This window comes from Mustela putorius, unplaced genomic scaffold, assembly GCF_011764305.1.
Source record: "Mustela putorius furo isolate JIRA1106 unplaced genomic scaffold, ASM1176430v1.1 tig00000592_pilon_pilon_pilon, whole genome shotgun sequence".
NCBI lineage: Eukaryota > Metazoa > Chordata > Mammalia > Carnivora > Mustelidae > Mustela > Mustela putorius.
This window is the reverse complement of record NW_025421426.1, coordinates 8627008-8643170: the sequence shown is the minus strand read 5'-3', so window position 1 is coordinate 8643170 and position 16163 is coordinate 8627008. Positions and strand designations below refer to the sequence as shown.

The 16163-nt window shown below is 51.5% G+C and overlaps 1 protein-coding gene across 1 annotated transcript in view; it reads right to left on the bottom strand.

Moving 5' to 3' along the window:
- CDH22 (cadherin 22) overlaps positions 1 to 16163 on the bottom strand; it is a 120508-nt gene that overhangs the window by 51636 nt on the left and 52709 nt on the right. Inside the window, exon 3 of the mRNA XM_045082141.1 lies at positions 8616 to 8910. Within this exon, the coding sequence (XP_044938076.1) occupies positions 8616 to 8910 (295 nt within the window). The remainder of the gene's footprint in view (positions 1 to 8615; positions 8911 to 16163) is intronic.

Genomic DNA, 16163 nt, shown 5'->3' with positions numbered 1-16163 from the left:
TTGGTCAAGTCTTTCTCCCTGTTTGACCTCTTTCCTCACCTTTAGTCTAGAGGAGGCCCCTCTGCCTCCCAGGGATGCTCTGAGGACTAGAAATGATGGATTTACATGGCTGGTAAAGCTGGGCATATAGTAGCACTCAGTAGTTTATTCCTCTTGTCTCTCTGCAATGGTCAGAAGGTCTCTGGGGCTGTGCCCTTGGCCTGAAGTAAAAAATTCCTGGACACCATTATCAGGAGGGAGGGGTCAAGCTCACCCCTTATCTCTGGTTTACCTGGATGTCTCTGACATGGTTTGACATGGAGCCAGAATTGGAACCCATGGCCTGGCTCCCAACCCAGAATTCTTTCCTTTCTTAGCTCTTGTCTTTGATATCTACGAGGTCCAACTGCCACCTAGACTTGGGCTCCGGAGCCCCCAGGAGGAGTCCCATTGGCTCAAGGAGGAGGTGGTGCTATGGGGAGGGGAGCCCCAGGACTGAAGTCATCCCAGCCCTCTCCTGGGCTTTGTGGCTGTGGGAAAACTGACCCGACGGGGCCTCAGTGCCCCTTCTGTAAAATGGAGATAATACTTCATCCTTCTGGACTCCCTGGAAGAGGGAGGCCCTTTAATGAGATGAAAGAGACGAAGCACTTTGGAAAGGAACAGAATCTTCAAACGAGGTGACCAAGTGTCATTATTATGAAGATGTTTGTAATTATTGCCGTCATGCCTCTTCCCTACTTCCCTTTGCTGCCCTGCTGGGCCTGGGGAAACCCTCAGCTCACATTTAGCTTCTCAAACATTTATAAAAAATGAGTCCCACCCCCTGCTGCTGCCAGAACTGCACGGAATGCTTTCTATTAAAAATTAAAAACCACTTGTCGAGTCCCTGGGAACGTTCAGATTACACAGGAAACAAACCCCTTCTCAAACTCTCCCTCCCAACTCCCTCTTTGATCATCACTTATGATGCTGGCTCACTGGGCTGGCCTCCACAGCTTCCGGCTGCCCAGCCAGGGCAGCCTAATGATATTCAGGAGATGCAAGAACATGGGTGGGGCGGGGAGTAGTTGGGAGGGAGGGGTAGGAGGCAGGCCCAGAAACAAGTGACAGAGAAGGTGTCACTAAGAGATGAGGTTAGAAAGTGGGTCAGAGACACAGAGACAAGGGACAGAGGGACAGGGATTCAGAGAGACAGGCAGGGAGAAAGTGGGAAAACAGATACCCAGACACATAGGAAGAAATTAGGACAGAGACAGAGATATGAGCATCAGAAAGGCAGAGACACATAGAGACAGGGAGAAAGTGGAACACAGAATGTGACAGAAAGAGGTAGAAATGCAGAGATAAAGTCAGAAAGTAGACTTATATAGAAACAGAGACAGGCAGAGATACATATTAAGCAAGAGGAGAGTGGGAGAGAGTGGGAGGGGGGACAAAGAGAAGAAGCAGTTTTGGCTCAATGGGATAAGAGTGCCCTATGTTGCAAATACGCTTTTCCAGAGTCTCCAGTGAAACTCTGGGACACCGTCCCCTCCCTTTGTCCTCGTAGATCCCAGCCATGGACTCACCCATGAATGTGTATGGGGAGCTAATCTGTTCCCCTGAGAGAGAGGACTCTCCTACCATCCCAGTTTGAGACACTTGTGCTCTTCTGTCCTTCCCACATTTAAATGGGACTGTCTAGTATGTAGTCTGGTCACCTTATTTGTTGGGACAGCAACATTTTAAGTATCTGCTGTAGTAGCAACGGTCTGCCTGTTGCAGAAAGCAAACATTTCTTTTCTTATTATTTGCTTCTATTCAGTTACCCGACATCTATGGAGCACCCACTGTGTGCTAGGCCCTTGAGGGCAGGATGGTGGCTCGGTCACCTTTGTACTCACTGCTATGTAGGTATAGGGCCTGGCTTAGAGAAGGTGCTTGTGTGTGTGGAATAATTTGTTGATGGAAATGACAAAGAAAGGCATGGATCCACTCTTCACTGTCCAGGTTCCCTGGGCCACAGGGATGACTCCTGAGGGCCAGGGCCTCTGCTCTTCCTTGCCACCTTTCTCCACCAGAAATCTCCTGTCCTGTTTCCCCCGATCCTGGGTGGTGAGAGCCAGTGCCGTTGCTAGGCAAGGAGATATTGCACATATAGATCTTCCTGGACTTTAATTAAAAACATCTTTAGAAGTTGTCTCTGCAGAGGCCAGCGATTGATTCCTGGCTTGGGCCTGAGGGCTGCTGAGCCACACTCTCTCTGGCTGCAGACAGGACACTCAGAGGCTCCCAGCTTGTTGCTACCCTCCCCAAATGAGACCTTTGGGGAACACACTGCCTCCTGCTTTCCTCCCTTCCTCCTTGCCCTGTCCCCCGCCAACCACTGGATTCAACAATCAGTAGTGTGCTCTTCCAGTGTTACCTTCTTCCCCTCGTGAGCCTCAGTTTCTCCAGCTATAAAATGGGTGTGTTAACACTTGACCTGAGAGCTTCTGGGAGAATCAATTAAGATCAGGGATGTGAAAGTGCTTTGCAAGCTATAAAGTCTCTGTGCATGGCTGTTGCCCACACAAGCTGAGGCAAGTGGCTTGGGTTCTGCTTCTGGGTTCGGGGTCCAGTTCTGGCTCCAGCTCTCACTCTGGAAACTCAGGCAAGTTACTTTATCTCTCTCTGCATTTATTTCCTCATTGGTTAAATGAGGACAGTAATACCTGCCCTGCTTATTCCCCAGGATTGTTGAGAATAAGAGGAAATAGCTCTGTGAAAGCAGTGTTGGCTGACAGCTGTTATTTAGTAAATGTCCCAAGAAGTGCAGGCTATACTACAAAACAGCCCTTCTGTCTGTTAGAGATGCTGCTCACAGAGGAACTGGAATACATGGGAACCCCGCTCTGGCAGAGCCCCTGCCCATTTCCACAGCTCACTGAGTCCCAATCCCATGGTCCAACAATGCCAATCCAATGCCAAATGAACCATTCCATTGGCTTGCCTTTGCTCTCAGCAGACATTACTAATCGTTTGCGGCATTTTCTCCTGAGCTTGAATGGGAGGGGCCTCAGATTCCTTCTCAACACAACCCTATAGTCACTACCATTTGGCCAAAGTTCACCCCAGAGATGAAACTGATCTGCCATCACTTTAAGGTCAGGGGAGGGTCTTGCTCTTCTTTGCATCCCCACATACCTACCCAATTGCCATGTACACAGTAGGCACTAATACATGTTTATTGAATTGAAAGCAACTGCTTATTTTTCTATCCCCTTGGGGCTATATATAAAGTAGGTGCTAATAAATGTTTGCTAAGTTAGGTGACTCATCTTTGCAACCCCTACAGAGCCAAGTACACTGGAGGCCTTGTACATAATGGGTGCTAATAAACATTTGTGGATTTAATTCAATTACTTATCTTTAGATCCCCTGCAGTGCCCGGAATAAAGTAGTGGCTAATAGATGCATGTTGGATTGAAGTTCTCATTTCTGTATCCTCAACAGTGCCAAGCATATCTTATACATAGTTGGCATTAATAAGTAGGTAGAGTTGAACTGGGCATGAGAGCCCTGTGAGATCTTGCTGTCCACTGCTCAGGTTGTGAAACTTGTGGGAAGGGGTCTGGTGCCCCCAACATTAGGAGATTATCTAGTCTAAATCTTTTCTCTCAAAACTCACTTTCTTGTTGGTTTCATCCAGCCTTGAGCTTTAAATTCCTTCTCTCTGCTGATGACCTTCAAAATTGTATCTCTGACCCTGATAGTGCTCCTGACCTCCAGACTCAGAGACCCAACTGTCCCCTTGACAGCTCCACCCAGATTTCTAGTAGACATCTCAGTCTTAACATACCCAAGAGTCTTAATTTTGTGCTGTAACCTTGCTCTTGCTGGAGCAGTCCCCATCTCAGCAGCTCCATCCATCCATTGCTCAGGACACACTTGTCAACCACATCCTTGCTTTGTCTCCCTCTCACTCCTCTTATCTGGTCCCTCACAAGCCCAGTTGGCTCTACCTTCAACATACACCCAGAATCCCATACCTTCTCACCTCCTATGCGGGTCTGAGTCAGCATCACCTTTTGCCCACATGATTGCAGCTGCCTCCTCACTGATCTCCCTTCTTCCAACATTGTCCCCTTATGGTCCATTTTCAATATGGTGGCCAACAAGTCAGCTTTTAAAAGTATAAGTTGGATCACATCACTCATTGACTCTGTATCTCACTCAGAGTACAACCGAAATCCTTTCAATGGCTACAGTGTCCTACGTGATCCTGTTTCCAGTATCTCTTTCAATCTCATTGGACTCTCCCCCTACATCACTTACTTCTCTCTTCACCCACACTGACCCCTCATGACAAACACACTATGTCTCAGGACCTTTGCACTTGCTGTTTATTCTGCCTGTACATTCTTCCTCCAGCTTAGTGATTCTCCAAGTGTGGTCCCTGAGCCAGCAATAGCAGCATCACCATGGAATTAATTAAAAAATGCAAACATTTCTAATAACCAGACCTGCTGAATCAGAAACCCTGGGGGGAAAGGGCATCAATCTGTATTTTAGCAAGCTCTCAAAGTAATGTGGATGCACAGTCAAGTATGAAAACCACTGTTTCACATAGCTCCTTGGTTCCTTCAGATCTTTGTTCAAATATGCTCTTTTGTAAAGAAAGGCCCTTCCTGACTCCTCTATCTAAAATAGCACTCCCCCAGTATAATGCAAAAATTCTCTAGATTTCACAGCACTTAGACCTGTTATATAAGGGCCTATAATATATTGGCTTGTTTATTTCATTCCCGTCTGTCTCTCTGCCCTGTATGGAGGCTTCCTAAGAACCTCCAGTGCCTGGAACAGTGCCTGGCACAGAGTAGACCCTCAGTAAATGTCTATTGCATGAATAAACCCCTTCAATGTTTCGAAGGGAACCCGGTGCCCAGAGAGAGGCAGGGACTCGCCCAAGGTCATGTAGGGAGCCAGGCTTCCTGACGGTCAGCTGTAGGACCTGCTTCACTGTGTTAGGTTCAGCGAGGCTGGTGTGCCCCTGCTCAGAAGCGTGGCTCATCGGAGGCCCCCGGCACACTTCCCTTCCTTTTTAAGCTGTGAGTGGTTTAATTTGCGAGCCCCGCTGCCTTTCATGTCCCAAGCTGTGTCCCTGCTCCCTCTGATCTCCGAAGCTGCCCAGACCCTGGTGCCGCTTGTCCGCCCCGCCCTCTTCAGCCCAGATCAGGAGGCTCAGTAATTGTGACTGATTTTCAAAGCTGCCTGGAGTCTCCACAAGCACCCCGGTGTCAGATTTGCTTCCTCTTCAAAAAGTTGCTTAAATGAAATAAACTAATTTAATTTCTGCTTCCTCCCTCTCCTCCTGGCTTCCTTGGCTTGTCCAAGTTGAATCCAATGCCTCCCTCTTTCCTGAGCTGAATGTCAGAGTCAGTGAGCTGGGAGGGGAAAGGGAGGCAGGGCAGGAGCTCCTCAGGCTGATTGATATTCATGAACCCAGGGACTGGCTCTGCCTCCTACAATCTGGGTGACCTTGAAAGTGTCCTTGTCTTTCTCTTGGCCTCAGTTACCCCGAGTGTGATGCAATGACTCTTGCCACTCCAACAGTCTAGGAACCAAGACTTGACTTGCTCAGTCACTGACTTGCTATGCAATGGTGGACATATTTTCTCCCCTCTGAGCCTCAGTGTTCCCATTTGTTCGATGGGGATGCCACCATCAGTCCCATCACTTCTCAGAGTTGAAGTGGGAGTGAAGTGATGGACAAGCACCTGGCCGATGCCTCCCTCTGGAGTCCCCTATCCCCACCTGTTCTCCAAACCGTAGCAGAGAGAGCTTTCTAAAATGCACCTCAGGACCTTTGCACTGGATTGGCTCCCTTGCTTTAGCTTTTCCCAGGTTCTGTGCTTCCACCAGGTCTTTTGGGTATGGCTCTTGCTTCCTTCTCCAGCCTCACCTTGTGTCACTTTTCTGGTCTTTTCCATGTGGATCCATTTGGGATGAAGAGACACAGGGCCAGGGTTTGAGTCACTGAGTAGGGGCTGCTGGATGGGGGGACATCAGGGGCTTTCACTGCCCCTGACTTGCTGTGTGATCCTGGACACATCACTGCTCCTCTGAGCCTCAGTTTCCCCCATTTGCAAAATTAATTTCTAAGTAATCACTAGGCTCTGAAAGTCCATGGGTCTTTGCTACCAACAACTTTCAATGATCTCTCCATCAAACCCGTACATTGAAGATGTCCACTTGGCTGTCTAGTAAGTACTTCCAACTTTAGCTTTTTCCAATGATCTCTCCACTGAACCCGTATATTGAAGATGTCCACTTGGCTGTCTAGTAAGTACTTCCAACCTTAGCCCAACTGAAACCAAACTCCTGATTTCGCACTGTCCCCCAGATCTGCTTTTCCCGCTGCTCCTCCCATCTCAGCAAATGGAAACCCATCTATTTAACTGTCCAGGTCAACACCTCAGTAGTCATCCCTGAATTGTCTTTCTCTCACATCCCACATCCCATCCATTAGCAAATGCTTTCAGCTCTCCTTTTAAAACAGATCCCAAAGTCGACCTCCTCTCCCTACCCTTACTGATCCCGCCTTGCTCCAAGCCACCATCATTTCCCACCTAGGTAATTACAATATGCTCCTCTGCTTCTGTCCTTGCCCCACGCCCCAATCCCATCACCACCCGATCTTCACCGAACAGAGTGAGGTCCTTTTAAAACTAAGTCAGACCATGTCACTCTTCTGAACAAGCCTCTTTGCGGAACGCCCCGACTAGGCTCCCCGGGGCTGCACAATCTGATCACCTCTCCACTTCTCCTCGGAGCCTTTGTAGGTACGGTTCCCTCTGCCTGGAATGCTCTTCCCCCCAGGGCCCACCCTTTCCTTTCTTCAGGTCTCTGTTTCACAGTCACCTCCTCAGAGAAGCCCTCTAGCTTCACCTCCCAATGCTCTGTTTATTTACTCGCTCACTGCCTGCCTTTCTCAGCCAAAAGTTACCCTCCATGAGAGGGAAGCTTGTCTGTCTCTTCAACGGCACGTTCCCAGTGCCCAACACATAGTAGGTTCTCCTGTACCCTTGTCGAATAAATAAATGGATACTCTCAGACACATAGTATGCCGTATGCACACAGAGGCCATAAAGTGCCTTTTGCCTAGCCATGTGCGTGCACACACGTGTGTGAACGCATACGCACACCAGGCACACGTGCACACCTGTGCATGTGTGCGCACCAGCCCACACCCGCATCCCCGCCCTCACTGTTTCTGGCCTCCCACCGTCGTTCTGTGCCCACCCGTATCTCTGGTCCACTTCTTCCTCTCCATCCCTGGCTGCTGGCTCTCTCCCCACCAATCTGTCAGATTTAGCCCCATCTGGGGAAGCGGGGGCTGCCCGCACCCTCTCCGAGCTCAGACACCCCCTGCCTCTGACATGCCCTAGTAGGACTGGAAGGCCCAGAGAGGGGCAGCCCTGAGCCCTCGACCACAGTATGTCAGGGATGGAATGTGAGGTGTCGAGGACTGAGGACCACTGCTCTCCACCCAGCCTGGCATGCAGGTGCCTGGGGTAACTCCCTGCAGAAGATGGCTGAGCCCCTTGCCCGTGACTCCGGCTTCTCCTGGGAGTCCCGGCCTCAGTGGGCCCTACCACGGGAGCCAGTATAGTCATCCAACCTCTCGCTCCAGTGTCCCGCTGCTGTGTGGTGGTGAGCTTCCGAGTGTGGCCTCTCCTGCAGTCTTCTCACATGCAGGGGTTCTGGTGTGTGGGCTCCTGATCTACCCATGCCATGGTGCGTTCCCGGTGCCCCTGCACTCTAGCGGCCATACCCAGCTACGTGCTGCTGACCTGCGTCTGCGGCTCAGCCGTCTCTGTGAACCTGTGTTCCCAAGTGGCTAGGTCTTGGGACCTAGATTGGTGTTGGGGTCTCCCGTGGGCAGGAAACGAAGTTGTCTGGATGCTGTTGCCCCTGTCGCTGTGCCCCTCCCCGTTGTGGCTGCTCTCCGCTAGAGCCTAGGCCCAGGTGGGTCACCTCTGTTCGTGGCTTTAGCCTATGGCTACGTAGGTGGTCGTTTCTGTGCACAAGCTCCATACGGGCGAGGTGCTGTTTCCTGAGGGGCTTTGTAGGAGGCTCTGTCGGGTGTGAGGCCGTGTCTGGTTGTGTGCTTGGGCCTCGTTCTAGCTGTGTTCCACTCTGGTTCTTTCCAGATGTAGGTGTGCCCGTGTTCAGTTGTGCCTGCCCCTGTGTGGGACTGTGGCCAAGGGCTGTGCAAGGTCAGCGTGGAGCTGAACTCTGGGCAAGGCCGTGTACAGGGGAGCTGCTGAGCCTGGAAGTGGGGCTGGGCCTGTGGGAGTGACCGTGGCCAAGCATGTTGCTCTGGCTACCCGCAGTCCAAGTCATGTGGGGTCAGTGTCCATGTACATGGCTGGGGCCATGTGTGTGTCTTAGTCCGGGTGTGCAGCTGTGACCATGTCATCACTCTGCTTGAGCCCGTGTGGGCTCCTGGACTCATGCCTGTATCCCCTGCCTGGGGCAGCACTTCCTGTCTCTCCTGCCTCTCCCCAGAGGATCAGCCAGTCCCTGTAACAGGCTCCCACTCCGAACCTGGCAGCTCCCCTCGCCCAGGCCCCTGACTCCGCCCAGCACCCCCAGGGCCCGCCGCCCACCTGTAGGTGAGAGCTCAGCCACACTTCCAATGTAGGGGCCGTGCAGGAAGCGGGGCTCACTGTCGTTGATGTCCTGCACCTTGATGATGAACTCTGACTCTGGTTCCAGCAGGCGGTTGGTGGCACGATCCCGGGCCTGAGCCCGCAGCGTGTAGAAAGTTTTCTGCTCACGGTCCAGGCGCTCCATGGCGTGGATGTCTCCCGTCAGCTCATCGATCAGGAAGATGGTCCCAGCTCCCTCACCTGAGATGGTGTACTTGATGGCCCCGTCACCCTCGTCCGAGTCCGAGTGGATCTGGGGAGGCAGAGAGGAAGGTCAGTGGGTCCGGGGCGGGCCCTCAGAGTTTGCATTTCTAACAAGCTTCCAAACGGCTGTTTCTGACCCCGCTGGGAATTATGGGTCCAGCCCCACCTGCCCAGACTCTGAGCCTGGCCCAGGGCGCGGGCAGGGGGTGAAGGGAGCTAGGACGGAAGGGAATGCTCATCACCGGAGTCCCTGCTCTGTGCCTGGGGCCGTGCTAAGTGATTCACATACTCATCCATTCAGAGTTTTCGAAAAAAGTGTTTAAAATCTACAGAAGGCTCTAGTACCTGCCTGGCACCATGGGACACACAAAATTCACCAGCCAGGCCAGCAGGGGCACTGCCACAAGATCTTACGGCTGCAGGACCCTAGCTGGGCCAGGCAGGACCCTCTGGCTACTGGGTCACGGAGAGGTCGGGGGAGCTGAGGGAACTGGGGGAGGAGGGAGAGGAGGGAGACCATTTACTATGCGTGGGGGGAGGGGGCCTATGTCACTATGTTCACGACCGGTACAAGAACACTGGTATGTACTAGCTGAAAATCAGCCCTGCCTGAGACATTATAAGTATCCAATAAATGGGAGCTATCGTTACTGTTATATTATTTACTAAATGTTAGCTATATATAAGTGCAATTTAATCCAGGCACCGCCAGGCTCCAAGTCCCAGGCTGTTTTCACTGAACTGAGATCTCTTAGGCAAGGAAGCAGTAGCAAGAGGGTTCTCCCAAACAGATACACCTAGGTCCCGATTCTCCGATTCCCAAATTTCCGAGGCAACTCCAAGCAGAGGGAAAAGTGTCCCATGAAGCGGGTGACCTTGGGTGGGTCCCTGCTCCACTCTAAGCTTCCGCAGAGATGTAACGTGAGTGACAGAATCTCTAAAGCCCCCTTCAGGCCAGGATGCCACGTACCCCAGCCCACACAGCAGGACAACAGGTACCAATGAAGTCGTCACGGAGGGGGATGAAATCCCACCCCTTGCCACGCAGGAGGAGCCCGGGTATAAATTCTGCTGGTGGAACTCTGTGTCTGAAAGGTGGATTATAGAAGTGCCATTTGGAAGATTGAATGGCCCATAAACATTTTCATATTTCATTAGCCGATTAATGGGCATCTCTCTCTTTTTGGCGAGTCTGCTGATTCTCAGCAGAAATTGCGGGGAGTAAATGGAGGCGTCTGGTGGAACCTTCCCGGGTCCCCGTCCTGTTATAGATTGCCCCAATTAATGCCCGTTCTGGGCTCCACTGAGAAGCCTTCTTCCTGTCCAGTTACTGTTAATAGATTTCTCATAAGTGGCTGTATTGTAAAAACCTCATAACTCAGTTTAATGCCCCCAATAAAATTATCTCAGGACGTCAGCCCTGAATCATTGGCAGTGCTGGGGATGAGGAGACCTGTCTCTCCTGTTTGCTGTTTATGCTTTCGCTCCACCTTGGCCCAGGGGACGTGGGAATAGGAGAGGGTAAATTTGTTCCCTCTTCCAGCACCTCCATCCACTTTCCAATCAGACTCGGCGTGTGCTTACGGAGTCAGCAAACACCGCGGTGCGGTGGGATAGACACCACGTGGGGGGACGCTTAAGAGCGATAACCTTAGCCGTCTTCACCTCTGCCCTATGAAACATCATTCTTCCCATTTCTCAGGTGAGAAAACGGAAATGCAGAGAGGGGAAGTCACACAGCTGAGTTCAGGAAGCCAGTTTCCTGATCCCATGACTCGCTGATGTTATGACCATTTTTCCTCTCTGTTTTCCCCCGAGAAATCAGATCGAGCCCTCCCTAGCACAGGTGCGGTGAGGATTCAATGAGAGCATGTTTGTAATGACCTGAACCCGAGGTAGATCATTGTTGCCTTCCCTTTCTGCCTCCTGGGTCTCTATCATGTCCCGGCAGACCTTCCTTATGTGTGAACTCAGACCCTGGACAGGGATGGACACTCATGCGGGACGGGTGGGGAGGAGGGAGTGGAACCCGGCGGAGATGTCACTGATGTGCTTCTCCCGTGAAGGATGACATAGCGCTCATGCGGTGGCCCAATGGCCACTCTCTGGGGACTGCAGAGTCAGACAGAGCGGAACAGGTGGGGGCAGGGGGTAGGAGTTAAGAGTTCAGAGCTGTAGGTCTGGGCTGGGCTGCGGCTGCCTGCCCTGCGCACGTGGGTCCTGGCTCCAGAGAGAACATTTCTACCCCCAGAAGAACATTTCCCAAGACTCTCAGCTGTGAGGGGAGGCTGGAGGACAGCACTCTTGCTTATGGAGCGCCGACCACGGGCCAGGTGTGTGGCGGGCCTCTGCGGAAATCTAATTCAACATTGGAGCGCCGGCCTGTCCATGTATTGACCTTTCCCAGGTGAGGATACTGAGCTGGGCCCAAGTCTGTTTGACTCCAAAGTGCAGTCTGTCCTTCTGCAGCCTCTGCAGATCTGTCAGTCTGGCTGGGGGAGAGGGCTGGACACACCTTTTGCCTTGTACCGGCCACAGTCAGAGGCGGCCTCTTCTACCTGGGCCTCTACTTCATCATTTGGAAAAGGACTGCAAATCACATATGGAGACAGACGATGGGCTTGGGGATCGGGAACAGCTGGGTGCCAGCTCAGGCTCTGCCACTGGCCTGTGGTATGGCCCTGAGCCTCGGTCTTCTCATCTGTAAAGGACACACTATGGCTCCCACATGTTCAGATGATTCATAAGATAACGGGTGGAAGCTCCTGGCATGAAATAGGTGTTCGTGCAGTCCAGTTCCCTCTCCTTTTCCCACCCTGAGCTCAGGAGGGACCGAGGGTCACGCACTTCATCCCCCAATGTCTGACACAAGACCGTAGGCTGAAATCCTGACCCACTGGAGAGACAGCAGCACCATCTAGTACCTTCTTCCCTTTTAAACTGGGCTTGTTTCCTCCTTCAGGCAGTCCTCTTAGGTGCCCCAACCCATTTGGCTGAAGAGCCTTCATCCTGCCCACGCACACTCCCTTCTGCTCCACACTTCCCCATAACACCTCAGTGTTGCACATCTGTCTCCCCAGCTGTCCTGGGCCTCAGGGGTGTGGACTAACTTTGATTCACACCTTCTGAAACCCCCATGCTTGGCACACATAGGTGTCCTGAGTAGGCCTGCAGAGAAAATAAGGGGAAGTGAGAGAGTTGAGTGTGTGTGTGTGTGTGTGTGTGTGTGTGTGTAAGGGTACATGCATATGGGAGTGTGAGATGTAAGCTCCTTGAGGATCAAGTTCCTTCTACCCAGTACCCAGCACAAGGCATGACGCCAAACATATCAAAAATGAAGAATGAAATATGAAGAATGAAGAATGAAATATACGACAGTCACTAAAATGCCCCACCTGCCTTCTGGGATTTCTGGAGGATCCAGTCACTGTCAAATCCCAGGTACACATGAGCTAGACTACAGAGAAGACTCATTAGACACACTTCTAGACCGTTGACTGTGACCTCATGGATGTCTCATTAAGATCTTGTGAATCAGAGTTTATTTCCTCCCTACTGCACAGGTTGCAAGCTGAGGATCAGAGAGGGCCTAAGTCTCCTCTAAAGTCACACAGCCAGCAAGAGGCAACCCTGAAGCCTGAGTCCACAGTCTGGGTTCTTTCCACCGCCATTAAGGGTGGACAGCCCCAGAGGAGAGCCCGCTCCCCAGGCCCAAGGCCCAGATCATAAACAATGGGAAAAACACAAGAGTGATGGCTTTTCATCCTGGGGGGGAGCTGAAAAATGGGATTTACGAGGCCATTAATTACTTCCTCCTAATTAAATCAAAATTAAATGCGAGCAGAAGTACGTTTTCCTTATTAAAGACAATTAAACGGACAGCGCAGCTACGCAAATAAAATGAGTCCAGGATTTAAACGGAAAGCAAATCAAATAAAAAGCCTCCCCCCGGAATGAGGGGTCTGCTCATGCCTGTGCTACTCGTAAACCAGGAGTTCATCAATTTTCTTTAAATATTAGCAACTTAATTAAATCTGCTCTCCTCCCCACTTTAATCCTGCTGTATATCTAAAATAGATCTCACCGCCCACAGGAGTTGGTCATAAGTGCTGACCCCATAATTCTATCTTTTTAGAAAAAAAATTAAAAATCTTACAAAATCCACATCCAGCTGACAGAAGCCTCTGGGGAAATTACAGTTCGGAAAAGGGATTAGTCAAAGTACCCAGATTGTATGGAAATCTGGGAGGCTGCTTGGAGGGTGGGTACTGGGGGCAGGTGAGGGGAAGAAGTGGCAAAGGTGGTATATAGTCCACGGGGCAGGACTGGGGAGGGAGCCGTGGGTGTTGGGGCCTCAGTGACAATCACGGACCCCAGGGTTCCTGCGGGTGCCGACAAGAGCGTGGCGGTGAGTGATGGAGAAGGCGCGTGTAAAATAGGTTACCGTTGGGCGCCCGGGGTTCACTCTGCGGATGGTGTTGTTGCTAAGCTACCTTTGGAATTCGACAAGGACGGATGCTCCGAGTGGCTCCCTGGGGCGGGGGACCAGGAAGCAGCGAATTCACTGAAACTGTGGAGAAGGCCTTTCCCCCAAAGAGTGAGAGAGTGTGGTAAGAGTGTGTGTGTGTGTGTGTGTGCATACAATGGCCTGCACAAAGGTGGGGCTCAGCTTGCAAGGGGACAGGTGGTTTTTAAAAGCGCAAACCCGTATTCCTCATATTCCAACTGCATACTGAGTGAGGGGTGGGCTAAGCGACCACCTCTCCCCGCCCCACCTGCCACCACTTGGGGTGGAGAATCCTGGGACATGGGTTGCCCAGAAGGCTTCCAGGGTTTGGGGAAGGGGTTTGGGAGTGTCTGTGTAGCTGGGAGGCTCAAGCTGGTGGAAATAACAGGCGAGACCTATAACTACAAAAGCTAACACCCAGCACAAGCCAGGTGCCAGGCGCTGGCTCTTCTTGGCTCTTGACTTATACCAGCTCGGTAAATCCTCACCACAGCCCTTTGAGGACAGGCTAGTAAAGGCCTTACTCAACAACAGATAAGGAACCTGAGGTTCAGAGAGGTTCAGTAATGTGCCCCAAATCAGAGAGATAATAAGGGGCAGAGCTGGGATCTGAGCCCCCAGCAGCTCTGGCTCCAGCTGGCCCCCTCGACCACATACTATATACCACCTTTCCGAAGGCAGTATGCTCTGGGCACATGTTTGCAAAGAGATGGAAAATTCTCTTTCTTCCCTGCAGAGGTGCGCTCTGGGAAGAAAGGAGGGGGGCTCTGGGTGAAGATGATGGAAGAGGGGGGTAACATGGTCATGGTAGCCATGAGGAGATGTTGCCCCAAGGAGAAGAAAGACACTCTGGCCTGGCACAATGCTTGGCTCATGGTCAAGGGCACTCACATTGCCCTGGGCCCCAAGCTGGTGTCCAGAAATCTGGTTTCTAGGGTTGGTTCTGTCACTGTGTTGCTGGGAGACTTTGGTCTGATGTTCTCTGCCTCTGGCCTCAGTTTGCTGGTGTTATAATCAAAGGACTTCCTAAGGCCACTGACTCTGGTTCCTGGAGTTAGGGATGGGGTTCCCCTTAGGCTGTTGAGATGCCAATGGCCAGCCAGCTACAGGCAATGTGCTGAGTCAGCAGTGGATTCTGCTGGTTTCAGGACTATTGGGGGAAGGGGAGGCCTGGGCGCCCCAACTGCTGGGCAGACGACAGAGTTCAGGTACCTGACAGTACCAAGCTGACATTTGGGCAGATGTCTTTCCCTGCCTCTCTGGGGATTTCCTGGACTCAAGTCCGCCTCTCAGGGCCGGACGTCTCAGAGAGGTTAAAAGAATCAGACTGGGACTGGCCTCTGACACACACACAGGTTCAAGCCTTGGCCAAGTTGCTTGTCCCCTTTAGGACTTTGCCCTTTCTCAGTCTTGGTTTCCTTGCTCCCAAAGGGAATGATGATTTCTACCTTGCCGTTTACGGATTAAATGCGTCCTATGAGAATAACGAGAAAACAACGAAGAACAGCTGACGTGACTGCGGTCTGAACACCATATATGCTGGCTTCTTCCTTAATCCTTTCAGCAACTCTAGGAAATGGGCTCTCTTAGCCCCCCATTACAGACGAAGAGACAGATTCAGGAGGTGACGTAACTCGTTCAAGGTAATACAGTCTGGGTTGGCAGAGGCAGGCCTTAAGTTCCGGTGCATCTGGCCCCCAGGACTGCATTCCTGGTCTCCTCACCATCAGCTGCGGCCTGGCCAGACTTGGTCCCTCCTGCCAGCTCCACCATCTCACTGCCCTGGCTGAAAGTCAGGAGCCCTAGGCTCTGCCACTAGTTTGCCAGGTGACCTTGAGCAAGGACATGGATGGAGGGAAGGTAGCCAAGGACCAGGGATTACTGTGTCTAGACCAGAGAAAATCTAAGTTTCCTGCAAAACAAACCAGGAGATTTACATCAAGCCCTTCCTTCCCTCCCTGATCCCCGATCCCCGATCCCTGAGCCTCTGACCTGAGAAGGTTGATCAAACTTCCAATTCTCAGACCCATTAAGCACACAGGAAACTCCAGAGTTGGTCCCCTGACCTGTCTCTGCTGACCAAAACTTCCTGGAAGGCTGACGGGCAGAAATCAGAGAGTTCCAGCACCCTCCACCTCAGTACCTCAACTGCTGACAAGTCTCTGACTCAGGCAGGCTCCCTCAGGCCTCCACATCTTTGCACGGGCTATGTATGCCCTTTTCCTCATCAGCCCCAGGAGCTCCTATTCATACATCAAAACCCTGCTCACGTGTGTTCTCCTCCATGAAGCCAGCCAACAGATACCATTTACTGAATGTCTGCTCGGCGCTAGGTGCCCACCTGTGAATCATGTATCAAAGCTCTCTGCTACTCTGGGGAGCCCCCAGATGGCAGAAGCTGGATCTTACTTGCCTCTGCCTCTCTGGCATTGCACCCATGAGGGGCTGAGAATTGAATGGCTGAACAAAAATCTCTCCCAGCTTCACATACTCCTAAGGCACAGATGTTTAGCCTCACTAACCATCATTTACTCAGTTTGAGAGAGTAGCTTTCATTCATTCATTCACTCATTCATTCATTCATTTAATACAGTTTATGAACAATATATGTGCTGAGTGCTGGATGTGACAGTGAGGAAAACAAACACTGTCTGATAGGAAATATATACATTAACTGCATAATCAAACACACACATGCATAATTAAGTGTTATGAAGGAACGCTATGGGGACGTTGGAAGGCATCGTGACAAGGATGGATGGCCATATCCAGGGGATCTAAGCCTGGTGTGGTCA